This window comes from Ceratina calcarata, unplaced genomic scaffold, assembly GCF_001652005.2.
Source record: "Ceratina calcarata isolate Rehan_Ccalc_2016 unplaced genomic scaffold, ASM165200v1 scaffold293.2, whole genome shotgun sequence".
Taxonomy (NCBI): domain Eukaryota; kingdom Metazoa; phylum Arthropoda; class Insecta; order Hymenoptera; family Apidae; genus Ceratina; species Ceratina calcarata.
The window spans coordinates 325022-340511 of record NW_017151702.1 but is presented as its reverse complement, the minus strand read 5'-3'; the positions used below and the strand labels follow the sequence as shown (position 1 = coordinate 340511).

Here is a 15490-nt window from a genome sequence, read left to right as displayed (position 1 = left end):
TTTTAAAAAAGGTTTCTGCTCTCGGTAAGATGTACAAGTGGTATACGTGTGTCTACAGACAGCGAAAGACTACTACCTCGAGCTTCGTCAGATAATTGAAAGATTCACGACAGAACGAATACAATTAGTTTAATTCAACGGGTGCGACGAGCATCTTTAACGTCTGTACGAAATACCGCAATTCTTGTTGAACGGAACGAACTATTCATCGCATTATATAGCTGCTACGAGGGTCGAAATGAATTTTTGCAATTAATCTCTGCCCCGGGGCGACGGAGAGAACGTGGAGGGAAAGGGCGATGGGTAGGAAAAGGTTCGAGGGACAAAGGATTGAAAGTCGGGTGGGTGGCCGTGAGATGTGGCAATCGAGGATTCGACGCAAATGGATTCCACAAATAGCGGCATTTCCCAAACAAATACGGCATGCCAATCAATCTGCCGTGCGCACACGCGTGTCCTGAATAAGAACGACCGATTTACGCGAATTACAGAAAGCCGCAGTTGCCTCCAAATCGAATTCATCAGAAGGATTCCCGATCGAACGAAGGATCCGATCTTTCGACGCATCTCTACCCTACTCGTTCGCTTGGGTTTCGGCCTTAACTCGCGTATCGGGATTGGTACGGTTTGCCACATCGCTTTAAACCGTTATACGCTGTTCGGGAATGATAAATCTCCGAGAAACTGCTCGTTATATATATGTACATATATGCGTATATTTTCGATGCCGATTTGCACAAAGAGTACATTACGCGTATTTCATAGGAATAAAAAGATCGCATCGGAAATTCGTAAACATTTCACAAAATGAACGTCGACAGTTCGGATTCGGAAAACACTTTACATCGAAAATCCCGCGCGTATCAATTTTCAAATATATCGTAAAATAAATGGCATCGATCGGCGACGGTTGAAATTCGATAAAACGTTTTCCGTCGAAAATCCGTATCAATTTTGGGAATATTCCACGAAATAAAGGTTGCCACGGCAGGGAATCGGCGCGGAGTGGAATATTTCGACGAAGCAGTTGTTGTCCATCAGGTCAGAGGCTCGGCAATAAACCGGGTCCGGACGAAATTACAGTGGCGATCGTTCAAACTGACACGGACAAGGCAGGACGAGGCATTGCGGCCTGACGCCGCGCACCGGTTTTTACGCGTTATCGTTACGCGTCAGTGTCCATCGGCACCGTTCGATTGCTCCTCTTCGAAAGCTAGAAACGCGATTCCGACGTCATCCGCGAGAAATTACTAATCTTCGTTACGTCGGCGATCTATTTTTATTTCTCTCTCTGTCTCTCTCTCTCTCTTTCGGTCTCTTACGAGACAAACGCTGGCCGAAGTTATTTCCAAGAAATGGGCGTTCCATTCAGTGTCGGGGATTCAAACTTTTCCTACTTTCTCTCAGAAAGCGGGCACGCACGCGTTCAACGGACCGCGACGCGTTCCAGTGAACTTTCACCTTGGAATTTCCAGTTTGGCGAGGATCGGAAGACGCGCATACCCTACCAGAGAACGTTCTTTGAAACACGGATGAAAGAACAGTGTGTCGTTTTTAAATTCGATACACCCTTCGTTCGACTGCCTTTTAATTCTATCGACGAGAACTTTAGAAAAATGTTCACGCCTCGACGGAAGTCAGTTGACCTGTTTTTAAACACCGTTTCGCACCGTCGAAGCGCTGTTGATTTTGTTACACGCCGTCGTGACTACGAAACTGATAACAAATTTCCAATCCTCCCATGTTCATGAGAAACTTTTATTGCTCTTCGGTCGCGAAAGCAAGTCAGTAAAACTCGACAGTTTTTTTTTTTCCCGTCGCTAAACGATAATTTATAAATTATGAGGTAGCCTAGAAAGCGGGGTTTTCAAGGAACATTTGAGCCCGGTGACGCGTTACGTAGGACGCTCGGATACACGTTTATTCCCTCGTATCCGGTCGAAACCGAGCGAGTCCTTCGCAGCGCGTCGCGCCGCCACCGTAATTTCACTTGTAGCTACGTCGCACGTCCTCGTGTCGCCGTCTGTTCGCCACGCGCGGGCTTCGCTCGGCCGAGAGAAAGTGTATGAACAGTTACGAGTCAAGTTATCTAGACAAACGGAATCAATATAGAGGGAAAGAGTAACGTAAGAAGAAGAACTTCCAGGGCGAACTCGTAGCTCGTGGAAGCAATTACATTTACAGAAAACGATTCGCGTTAGTCGGGAGCTTTAAAACGAAATTTATGTTCACGCGGAATCATTCGAATTTTCCGTAAACCGATTAACCCTGGACCGGAGGATTCGTCTTTTTCCCTCGCGCTGTCTAATGGGCCACGCGCTCTCACGGTTCATCCAGTTCATGGTAAATTTATTTGCCAGTTAAGGATCCCGCAGCACGCGCTGGGAATGCGCGCACTGCACCGCGCCGCGTGGCCATTGTGAATGACGGCGTACCCGACGCTCGAATTTCATCGTGGATTTTGGTCGCCGGTGTTTGGTAGCGCGTGACCTCCAGAAACCAGACGGTGTGCGATGTCCAGCCGTTCCGGATCGTTAAATCGTTTCCGCGGATCGATCGCACGCCCTCGTGGGGTCCGCGCCGCTTCCGCGACCCGATACGAACCGTACCGAACCGCGTTGTTATCTTTCCCTTCCCGCCGAAAGAGTAAGAGGTCAATTTCGATTTTAAACGACCGCGGGACGAGATCGACCAACGACGACTGGTACGTAATTCTACGCCAACGAACGTCATACGTGTTACCTGGTCATCCTTGTTCGGCGAATTCGTTTCGGTCGCCTCAAAAGCGATCTGTGTCCATTGAAAAGCTTCTCGACGACGAATCGCCGAAGAGAGGAAAATAAGGGGAGGGCATCTGGTGACAGAGGGACGAGAAAAAAGAAATCGGAGCGGGGAATGGAAAAAAAGGATCGAACGCGTCGAGGCAGTCCGAGTTTCTCGGGTCGAACGAACCTGGTCCGTGTAATCTTTATCGATACAAGGCACGATGACTCCCACTCGGGTAAGTTTCGTATCGCGTGGGACTCGTTGATCCTTTCGTTCCGTTCCGAATCGGCCTCGTTACGCTTTCCTCCTCCTTCCGGCCGAGCGTCTACCCTTCGGTGAACAGTTTAATCGTATTTCACGGCAGATCACCCACGCGATACTTTTTTTAACCGATTTTTCTTCGCACCGATTCGCCGGCTGTTATCGTTGTGGACGGACGCACACGTTCGAGAGCGAGAACGCGCGCCGGGGTTCGATCGCCTGTGAAATCCGCGGCTTTATCGGAATTTCTATCTGTCCCTCTTTCACTCACTGGCACCATCCGCGACTTCGTTTTCCACCGATCTTGTTGGAAAAACGAACGCCAGGTATCGTCGTCCAAGGATAGAACCTGTATCTTTAAACTTTCTAAACGATTTAAAACGCTGTTTCAACGTCGTTCCATAACCGGAAGCGGATACATTGCCTCCAGCCATCGCTCGAAGTTATCAACGTCGAGCTGATACCATTTGCCTCTGGCTTCACCGAATCTCTTAACGTTATTTTGTAATTTCTTCGGTAACAAGATGGTCAACTACCGATCGACAAATACGTAAAAAATACTTGCTTCAAAATAAATTGATACAAATGTTTCGAGGACTTTTACGACGAAATTAATTGTGAGAATTACGTGAGATCGCGACAAGGAGTTGTGTTTCCTTCTCGAGGATGAGGACCTCGGGTGATTAATAGTGGAAAAATAAAAACGTACGGGATAGGAAAACAGGCCATTAGGCAGACGGTTGCTCGTAAAAGTTAATTGAACGGCATCCGCGGATACGCAAAAAAGATCGATGTCAAGGAGCGCGAGACGCATTGAATAGTTAGGAGAAAGAGCAAAAAGATAGAGAGGAATAAAGGAGAAATGGAATCGGTTTTCCATTGGAACGATCGGAGGAACGCGTGGTTCGTTGAGAAAAGAGGTTGAGAAGAAAGCGCGCATCTGCGTTGCTTCGAGTGGTATGGCTCGCGTAGGTAAAGAAAGCGCAACGCGTTCACAGAGGAAGTTTAACACTTTCTGTAACACAGACATGTATCACGGTCGCGGAAAAGCTACTGACTGCTCTTGAAGCTAATTGAACTAGAAATATCATTTACATTTTAATCAATGAATTCGGATCAGCTTCTCTTATGGTAGAAATATCAATAAATATGTAAATAGTATTTTAGATGGCTGATCAATACTGGAATTATTTCAATCAGGGTCGTACGGGCTTTAAGATCTCTGACACGAGTTTAAGAATGGAAGGTTGTGTTTGTTTGCGATGAACTTTTATACGACGTGCTTTTTTACCTCAGGGAATAATAATTTTTGATATTCTAATTTTGGGACCATTGGATAAGATTCCATCTACGCTTAGTCTACGAGTTTCATAATTCTTATTTTGGCTTACTTTTTATCGTATCGTCGAAGCTGCTAGATTCTTACGAATTATTCTAGTAAGACGCTTGAAACTTAATACGTCGTACAATGCCGGTGACGCGGGGTCAACAGTTTTCCTTCGAGTCGAACTTTTTGTAACTTCGGTTATTTAGCTTAACGAGCAAAGCGCGAGAAAGGGGAGAACCTCCGTGTCGTGGCGCACACTCACGCATGTCTCGGGTTTCCCCTACCTCATAAACGTGCCTCGGTGTACGGAGAGGTGTCCGAAGTCGGTAGAACCGGCGGTATATATCATCGTGTCGTCGCGGGCTACACACACTTTCGTGTTTATCGGTAGAAGAAGGGGAGGAAAAAGCCGCGGTCCTATCTCCTGGCCAGTGCGTCCCGAGATTTCGTTGTGAGAACAGCACGTTTGCTGTCGGTCAGGTTCCCTCCGGACGCTTCTCTGAACCTTCTTTTCTCTCTGTCTCTCTACCTCTCTCAACGGTTCGAGGAAGAAAAAAGGAGATCAGGGAACCCTTGAAATTCGTCGCAAACCGACGACCACCGACATGGCGTTCGCAATCAAGGTGAGTGAGTGACGAACGTGCAACAGGTAGATACACGCGCGCTCTACGTACATACACGTACGCTCGGTGATTTAAAGTTTCGCAGTATCCGGAGGGGCTTCTCTCTCGCTTCGTCTTCCGGTCTCGTTCTCCCCCGTTTCGGCGTCGCCTGGTTCTCCGCCGAGGCGAGAGGGTGGCCCCGTACACGATCGGTGAATTCGATACCCACCGTCCCGGAAGCCTGGCCCGGCCCGATCGGATCGACTCGACTCCTTCCGCTCTTGAATATATTTAGAAGACGAGTTATCGGCAGCACGGGCTATCGGTGTTTTCGGAGTCACGTATCTGTAGGTTTTCCCCCGATCCGAGCCTACGTAACGGGAATACCGGATCGTTCCACGTTTAAATAGCCCCATTATCACGGTAATCTCCCTCATCGCGATTTCAGTTTGCCGGATTCGGGACGACGGCCAAAATCATTCGCAAATGCGATACGTATCTCGCGTCGATTCCGGTTCTCCCATGGATCTTTGAAATCTGACTCGAAACGTGCGCCCGTTAAACCACGTATCGATTTCATACTGAAACGAAAAACTGCTTGCAATTCTTGTCATCATGTCTCGTTGGATAGTATTTACTCTTCTCTGAACGTTCTTTTAATAGATCAGTGGCTTACGAACGACAGAGTAGGAAACGAAATGCTCGTTTGATTTAATACGAAAATATCGATTCACGAACGGCGATGTACTTATTGGAAAAATTATTGTCCATGTAACTCTCGATTCGACGATCGGTAATAATATAGCTGTCACTTCTTTCGAATTGAATTTCACTTCTTCGCGAGAACGATAGTTTAATGTTTGGGTGAATGCAAGAGGCAATTGCATTGGCTGTCACGGTTTCCTGTGAAACGATCGAAAGTGCCGCTATAATGTAATACGCTGCATGTATATACGCTGCAGCCACGAGGAACCAGTTTTCTGGAACGTAACTGCGAATCGTGTGTACCGTTCGTATTAATGTGCGCGCACCGGGAGACGATAAGGGAGAGGTGGTTGGAAAAAAGAGGAGAGAGGAGCAGAGGGAGCGGTGGAAATCCTCGCGATATTAGAGACCCAATAAACGTCGAGAGGCAACGAATTTCTCAGTCATTTCGCGGAGAAGAGGATCTCTCTACAACGCTTTCCATTGTCCCGCCGCCTATATTTTATTTATATTAAGATTCGAGAGGACGAGAAAAAATACGGAGCATCGTCTAGCGCGATATTTCAAATAAGCCCCGTCAGAACTTTTGTGCCGAAGCTGTTCCCCGCAAACATTGTTCTAGGTCTCTGCGCTGGATGTCGAAAAAAGAAAAAAATAAAAATCGTGACGCATTTATTTTCCACGGTGGAAAAGCGTTTTGCTGTTCGTCAATCGCGAGAAAAAGTTATTAAATTCCGATATGTAGCTCGATTCCAGAGGTAGCGTATCGAAACCCTTTTTCGACGGTGTGTCGCGAACAATAGGCTGTTTCGAAACGGTGAACTGCGCGGCGAATAACGAATCGCTCGTAACCGTGTCTTGGCCGTTCGCTCGTGACGACGATCCCGTCGCTTTCGGAAGAGAGACAACCACGTCAAAGGTGTTTCAGGCGTTCTCGTTAAATTCGGTATTTACGTTGAACCGTGATCCATCGGACGGGTATTGAGTGTGGCCATCGCGAGGACTCGTGTAATTGTCTGTCGGTAGCCGATAACTAGGCGATTGTAAATTAATTTAATAACTAGGAACGGCGTGCTTTCCGCGCTGGTCGTACATGAACAATAAATTACGATTTATTGTCAGCTTCGTGCGCATCCCCGCGGTGGTGCGGCCACGCATCGAGCGACGGAATATTACAGCTACAACCAGCACGCGAGTTTTCCGGGACGGGAATGTTTACCCCCGGTTTAACCGGTGAATTATCATTCATAGACTGTGACGATAATTAACGAGCCATACGTAGGACCCACGCGTTGGAATGCGCCGCAGTCGAGGGAGGAGCAGCGTCTAGCTGGGACGTAATAACCCGGGACGTTATGGTAGCTATCGTTGCGAAGGACCGACAGCGAGCGACGCAACGTGACAGCAATAAAATCTATATCACGCCCGGCCATTTGCCATTCAGGCCGGCCAATAATTCTTATAATCCGCGTCGATTCGCGGAAGTAAGCGGTTTGCGTGCCTGAGCCCGCATCCAATCTACAAATCATCCCTGTCTACACATATACACGCGGCTGTGGCGGTGATTTACAGGGAACCGACGCGATTATTAACATTCCCGGGAATATCAGACCCTGCTTACAAAGATGCAGATCACGCTGAATACCAGTAGTACGAAAAGCGCCTCTGACAGCCAATTAGCAGGTACTTCTGATATGTATTTCGATTTCTACAGTTTGGAAAAATACGACGAAACTTTCGAGAGAATTTTACCAAAACGTGGCAGACGAAAATCACGTGAATAATGATTTTTATTCGACGCGTTGGACGAGATTGGAAAGAGAAAAAGAGAAGCGAAAATGGAGTAGTTGGAAACGATTAAAAAAAATAAAAACGAAGGATCGTGTGTTCCGGATCGAAACGATACTGCGATAGTTTAATTAACGCCATAGTTTGAAAGCGAGCACAATAGTCGCAGGCCATGCCGTCCCGGGGTCGAGAGGTGAAAAGCGACGAAAATAAAATTGAACTTCGAAATATCAGTCATCGCGTCGTGTGTCGAAAGGATGAAAAAGTGGAGCGGTGTCGCGTGCACGGGAACTTCGAATAAACCGAGGAAATATGTTCATTCGTCAAGCAACTGCGATCCGATAGAAACTATCCGGCTGTCTTTAGATAGAAACAGAATATAGACTTGCCAGGAGATGGACAAGCAATCTGAAGCTTAGATCGCAAAAAAAGCTGACGCGTAGATTCGTCTCCCTTGTACCAATTTCCACCGTCTATCCTTCGAATCAATTCCATCTATTTTCGATTTGTGGCAGGTGCTTCGTCTCTGAATTTTGCGTACGCCTTTTTGTCAAATAAAGAGGAAACACATAATCGATGCAAATGACGATTAGGAGAGATTAAACACCGAGGATTAAACGTCGAGAGGAATCATTTAAAACGTAGCTCGTTAGTTAGTCGCGACGTATAACTGGAACGAGACACGAAGGGGCTAGAAAGGGTTAAGCGCAGCGAGGGTAGCAAACAAACGGAGGGTCGTAGGTGAGCGCATGCCGTCGTTACTCACGGTGGTTGCCGCTTGTTTAGCTATGTTAGCTTTGGCGTGCTTTCCCGGGACCACGTTTAGCCGCTGTCTACAGCTAGCCTTTTCCTTATCTCCTTTCGCTATACATACTGTAGACATTCGCGCAAGTATCTACCGCGCTCGCGTATTCTCTAGTCTCGACCTTCGCCCCGTTATATCCGCTAATTTCCTTCGTCTTCGACGTTTCCGTTTACCCGTCAACCATCCCTTTATTAGTAGCTGGCCCGATCATCCCCTTCCGGAATCTCTCCAGAACCTCAGAAGTGGCTCATTAAATGATCCTCTTCTTCCCTAGTATCGCAACGTGATTCGAATTACAGTACATTTCATGCTTAAAAGCTTCCTATTAGGGATTTTAAAATTCATTTGGTAGTTAATTACCAATATCGAAAATCGTATTACTTCTAAGTAATAACTTGAGGAATAAAAAATTGAAGAAGTCACGAACGACTTTCTGAAGGTTTTTTTTCCCTCGGTCGTAATTATCAGTCGAAGCACGATCGATCGTGCCGTGTCACACCATGGGAGGGAAAGGCCATCGTTGGAAGGTTAAAGATGAAACTTGGCGTGGTTAACTATCTCGAATAATGTTCCAGCTGCTGGTAGTCACCTGCGGCCTGCTGCTATTCGCCGGCACGGTTATAGCTGCTGAATCGGAGGAAGGACAGACTGGAAGATCCCGAGTCTCCGACGAACAACTGAACATGGCCCTGAGCGACCAGCGTTACTTGAGGAGACAGTTGAAGTGCGCTATGGGAGAAGCTCCCTGCGACCCCGTCGGAAGACGACTGAAGAGTACGTGTCCGTCAGACGTTTCGCCGTAGAGGAAAATGAATCGGTAGCAAAATTGGGGGCGGGTAGAGCGAGAAAAAGAAATAGTCGGAATCGCGACGAGCAGGGGCTGGAAACGAGGGAACTCGCGCGAGGGGTAAATTGATCTCCGTCGACGGAGTTAAGCCCGTTTTGTTATGGCGAACTCCACGCGGCGCGTGGTGTCGAGTAAGAGGCGGAACGACGAGTCATCAAATCGCTTAGATCGGATTTATACCCCTGTATCTCGGGGCCGGGGTCCCGTGTGTTTCTCCGAAGACTTCGTCGATAAATTTCTATAAAGTTACCGCGGCAGAATTCGATTTAACCCGGCCCGTTGTTATATCCAGGTTTAGCACCGCTGGTTTTGAGGGGCTCCTGCCCGCAGTGTAACCCCGAGGAAGTACGACAGATCAAGAAGGTACTTTCACACATCCAACGAAGCTATCCAAAGGAGTGGACCAAGATAATACAGCAGTATGTCAGCGGAGTTTCGTAAGTCGGATGGGATGATAGGAACGGTTGAGAGAAAGTTGATACTGCTAGCTGAACACGCCGACGAGAAACAGGTGAAACGAAAGACCTGTCGTTTAAACGATTGGCATCGACGATAAAGCAAATTGTACAGTTTTTAAAACACCTCCTTTGAAGAAAAATAATTAATTCTGAACTTGTGTATCTTAGATTACGATCTCTTTGAATTGATATTAAAATCGTATCAATTTCTATCCAGTGCACGTTATTTCAAACACTTTCCTGTTGATCGCATAACTAGTATTTTATACAGCACGTATCAGCGTATCTAATGAATATTCCTGTTTTTCAATTATCTTCTTAAATCGTTATTCTTCGTATCAGGAAAAACATCGAATTATCTTTTGTTATACGGCACGCGTTCTTGATTCTCTGATCCTTCATAATCGAAGGCTCTCGCTACGATTAATCGTATTAGCATCATATACACACGTAATCAATGTTTTGCGCGGCGCATATCAGAATTCGATAAAGTTCGTTCTGCGAGACATAATATAGGATTAATTTTTAAACACGATCGTTAACTCGCATTTGCACGATTCGAGTCCCGTGAATATGAAACCCCGGCAGGATATCGATCGTTCCTGGCTCGGTCGTAGCGATTTCGATCGAATCTTATTCGCGGGATGAGCAATTACGAACACCGAAGGTGGTGTTTAAAAATAAGAAGAAAAAAGAGCGATTTGGTTCCGCGGGAGGAAACGATCTTTACGAGGAGCAGCAGCAGCATGACGTCAGAGGCGAGGACAGTAATAATGGGCAACGGGACGCAAATGGTAGGAAAAGTAATAACTCGGATTCATATTTTATATTTTATTCCCGCATTTCGACTGATTTCAATTTCGCTGGATCACAATAAATACCTTTGTTCCGGTAAACTACGAGAGAAACTTTGTACATTTTCTACCGTTTTATGACGTCTGAATCTCTCGTAGAGGACGTTTCTCTGACTACCCGAATATATTTCTCGAGTTTCAACTCGGTGTTTTACTTTCTATCAATCGACCAGGGGAAAACCTCGTGATGCAATGCTCGTTCCCTCGACTCGACGCGTCCTCGTCGCGTGGCTCGAATACACATTAGGGATGCACATATCTATACATATTCAAAGGAAGTGTCATCGAACCGGCCGCGATTTCTAATCGAGTCGTACGACCGTCGAGCCACGCTGCACGAGCAAACGTCCAACAAGTTGTCTCTTGACTGAAACACGGTTAAACGAACCTCGTACAAAGTCGTCGAGCAATTTCAATTTCAAGTCTATTCTTTTTTGTACGTTCATTCATTGCGTTAACGAGAGGACGTGATCACGGGTGGCCAAGAATTTTCATATCGGGTCATCATGGCACGTTCCTGAGATAGAATAGGTCAAGGCTCCGTTGGGTAATTTCAAGCGCGATCAATTCGATTCGTGGCCAAATCAACGTGCGGTAAACCGACGTGGGTCAATTAGCCGGATGTCTAACATCGTTTGCGTGTTGCGTCTCCGTAGACCGACTTCCTCGCTCGGTTTGAATCGATCGAGTGAAGCAAAGTAGAATTGCACGTCAATGAATAAACCACCATTTGCTCCATTCATCCTTGTTTATGCTGATGCGACGAGTGAAAAGAAGCGAGGAACTCAATTATCGAGAGACGTTCTTTAAAACGAGCTGGGCTGGTTTGATAAGCAAGAAACCTTTTTATAACTATGGGCATCGTTCTCGATAATATCGATTTTCAAAATCATAATTTGTTCCACGTGAACCACAAATTCTTGCCCGTACCGCGATCGTTAATACCCAGTTGTTTTCACTCCTCGTTCGTATTTTAATTTGGGTTAACAAGCCGTTGACCCGTGATTATCGGAAACGCTGGATGTAGGCACGAGGAACGAGAGAGAGAGAGAGAGAGAGAGGAGAGAAATTCTACCAAGGAAGAAGAACGTAGGTAGCACATAATCCTTACAAGAGGATCGCACACGACATACGACGGGGCGGTAGAGGTTTGTTCTTCTTGATTGATGCGCGATGATACACTTTCATCGGAGGGAGGAGTACAAATATTGGACCTCCGCACGCACCACCGTACCGGAGGGAGCCGAGAATCAATGTTTGTTTTCTCGGTACCTCATAGACGACACTGAGTATATAGATCGTATATATTTGCGAGTCTCTCTTCGAATTTATCGCTCATTCGCCGGTCTACTTTACACACACGTGTAGTCAGACACCCCCACGTTGTAACGCGGCTGCGTCAGGGGAGTTTACGCGAAAGTGCCTGCTGCGTCTTTGCGAAACGGAATCATTCGTTCTCGCATTGTACATAGCCAAGAGTCATGTGAGAATATTGTCTCGTAGAATTGGAGAGACACAGGTAAAGGGTCGAAACAGCGGGGCGTTGCCGTAATAAAGCGATAAGGGGATGGCCGACGGTATAATTTTACGCATACGTCTGGTGACTCCGCGAAATATTTGTACGTGTAAACGCTCACGACGGAATAACGATAAAGGCAGGGGTGGTTGATGGTAGAAAAGGTCGTAGGGTCGATTCGATCACCGACCCCCCCGAGCTCTGGAGCCCTGTTCGTTATATGATCGCTATGAAACGACCGACGGACCCTCCCACGTCTGTTCTCATTCCTTCGAGTAGATCCACGGTGTCGTTAAAACGACGCGAGTGGATCGCGACCGCCCTTACTTTCTTCGATACGCGGCTCATCGTCCTGAAGGATCATCGTTCGTTCCACGGCTCCCATCGACCACCGCGCCGTAAGGCCAACTCGTTTCACTCGATGGGAAACGGATAAAAAGGCATCGTTAACTGGGTATACACAGTGACCCGAGAAATTGATCAACCGTCTTTATTAAAAAAGTATCCAGCCGGCCCGATCGGTCGATCTAGGATTCTATATATCTCGCAGTATGATTTAATTATAGTTTCAACTCTATCATGGATTTAAATACTTTATCAAGCGTACGATTTAATATTGACATGGATGGAAGTAGAAGAACGGAAGGTGAACCGGAGGTAGAAGTTTCTCAGGGAAGTTTCGAAGCAGGAGAGAGACGTTAGGAGACAAGAGTCCGGCGCGAGTGATTTCTTCGATCGAGCGCGAAGTTGGCATTTTTGCACGTACTCCCTATACCGAATCCCGCCGCGTATATACGTTATACACACGGCTGAGCTTTCCTCGATATTTATGTACACACGGAAAGAAACAAGTTTTCTGGCTGGGTCGTTGACGCCGTGTGCCGGTAGCTGGGAAGCTCCCCGTGATAGAACTGCCGCTTTTTCTCGCCCGTCCATGTGTGCTTGTGCACGTAACGTCGGTGCTATTGTATTCCCAGAGCGTGTGGACACGATACGCTCGGCTCGGAGATATAACTTTCACCGCGGCGAACGGCCAGACCATCGTAACGCAATTCGGTAAACTTTTATGGGGACAAAATGAATCGACGAAACGGTGAATCAACCGGGTGTATCGGATCGATGATATTAGCTCGGTATTTATGTTGCCGCGCGGCTATCGCGTTCGGGAAATATGGAATGTATTTAAATTTGGTTTTCGTGAACGTCGACGCGGCTCGGGGGGAATATCGAGAGGCGCATTCATTACGCGAGGTATCGAACGGATCGCTATCGCGAATCAAAGTAGCATTCATCTCGTAATCGACGCCGGTGTCAATCAACCGATGCATATGCAAACCTCTTATCGAGATCCTGTTACGTTTCATTAACGGCGAACGAATTCGATTACGATTGCTTACGCGATTCGTTAACAGGGAAGGGGGGTGGTTCGTGGGTGTGAAGCTGGAAAGAATGGAAACACGTAATTGAGTCAAAAGACCCCGAGGAACGTCGAAGGAGGAAGTGACGGGGGGCTGTGTGCTCGACTATTAAAAGCACGTGGATTCAATGGAAATCGGTAATTCCAACGGAGAGAAAGAAGCGAAAATAGGGAAACGGAATTAAAGGATGGAATGCTAACGAGGTAGGATATCTTCTCGTGCATCCGGCACGAGTACGACCAGGTTGCGAACGTTCCTCGTTACACCGGCTCCGATACGCGTACCGTGACCTACCCGAGAGAGCATTTCATCGCAGGGACGAAATGCACGCGATGTACAGGTCGTTCCGGAAGTCGTAACTTTGTAAATCAAATATTGCCCCTTTGTACTCGATGATTGGGAGTCGGACGAGGTTTGAGAGGCAAGGAAACGTTATCACGGACGTCCGATACTTTCCCGATGCAGACGTATTCGCTGCGTCGCGATCGAAGCTGTACAAAAGCGACTGGAGAATGTTTTTCCAGCTTTTGTTCGTTTAATTTCGCTTTGAAAAAGGCATCGATGCAGTTTTGAGAGAGCCGGTATTACAGCCCCGATTATGTGGCTCGTTTCGACACGCGACGAGGGGACTGCGCCCGTGGAGGCAAAGGGAACAGAGCTGGTGGAGAGAGTACGAGGCTCGTGCTTTATCAGGCGAGGGAGAGAGACGGGGAACGGGAGAGGAGGGTACCCAGGCTCGAAAAGGCTTAATGAAAGTTGCCTGTTGCTCGTACAAATCGTCGTGTCAACGGAGAAAATCTCCATTCCCCGCGCCTTGCCCCCGGACCCCTGACCTATACATCCGACGGGCAGCCTTTCACGTGATGGCCTGTAACGCCGGATCAATTCCGTCCCATACTACTCGCTCTGTGCGACTCGCTTCGCTCCTAATTACCACGTATTTTCGTCGCGGTGGATTTTCAAAACCTCTCCATTAAAACGAACCACTGCGCCGGCTAATTTGACGATTACAGCCGCGAGCCAGACGCATGTAACCGGTCTAGAGGATTAATTGTAAATCAGTTAAAACGAACTAACTTACTTTTCATAACCATTTAATCCCCTAACGTCGAGCGTTTCATTTTTTCTGCGAATATATTAACATATCGTACCCGAGGCTGGTTGAACAACCACTAAAAATTAACTAAACTGCGAAATATCCCGACGTTATCGTTTTCATCTTCTGCCGACGGTGTAATCAGCGGGGTTAAGCGTTACTTAACGCTATTTGCCGAGGGATGATCCGCGTACGGTTACGTGCAACGAATCTCGAAAGAAAATCGAATTACACCGATTACTTTGGAAGAAATAAACGTTTGTCTTTGGACGGAAGTTAAACCTTACAGGGAGGATTACAGTATGCCCTCCTCGGGACTAGTTGATATTCTTCAATGGCGAGTTCTCGACTTCGAGTCCGGGACTTTGTTCGTCGATAGGTAGGAATTACCGGTAACGCGGCTGCGGTATAAGCTGCTCCCCGGTGGATGCGGCCAGGCTTTGGTACAAGTTTCTATTGGAGACAGTCGGGAACTTGGTCAACTTTTCGAAAATAAGACCCTGTTCTCGATAACGCGATAATTGCCCGAACCTTTGAGGGTACCGAGGAAATCCCGTATCGTCGACGACCTGTTATCATACGCCCATTTATCAGCGCTCTCGGTCGAATACAGAATCCCTTCGCTGCAGGAACGGTAGCTCCTTGTTTATTATTTTTATTGAAATGTTGTTCGACCAGCTACTGGTACAACAGCGGGGAGAGGCAGATAGTACGAAATCTTAAAAAGTGTTTTGGCGTGGCACAAAGGGAGGCTGAACAGTGGAGCACAAAGGGTGTTCGGATCTCGGAAATCTCTCGGATAAAAGATAAACGGCGAACGCTTTTCGGCGTTGCTCTTTGTATATACCACAACAGAGACTGTCTGCCAGAGGATGGTGGTACGGATTTAAATTTGAAAACTCGAAACGCGAGTAAGTAGATTTATAAAGCGAAGTAAGCTGCGTACGATGCGCCGGTTATAGTATCGCCGTGCGTCCTGACATGGGAACGTAGCGCAACAAAGTATTCTCTTCCGTAGCAAGGCAGACGCGACGGACGGGATTACCG

General features: G+C 47.1%; 1 protein-coding gene across 1 annotated transcript; it reads left to right on the top strand.

Annotated features, from left to right (window-relative positions):
• The first annotated feature begins 4703 nt into the window (after nt 1-4703).
• On the top strand, nt 4704-9771 carry CSP2 (chemosensory protein 2). The gene is made up of 3 exons (XM_018022716.2): nt 4704-4977; nt 8830-9028; nt 9394-9771. Exons 1-3 carry the CDS (start codon nt 4960-4962, stop codon nt 9540-9542), a joined length of 366 nt encoding a protein of 121 aa, XP_017878205.1. The 5' UTR covers nt 4704-4959; the 3' UTR covers nt 9543-9771.
• The last annotated feature ends 5719 nt before the right edge of the window (nt 9772-15490 follow it).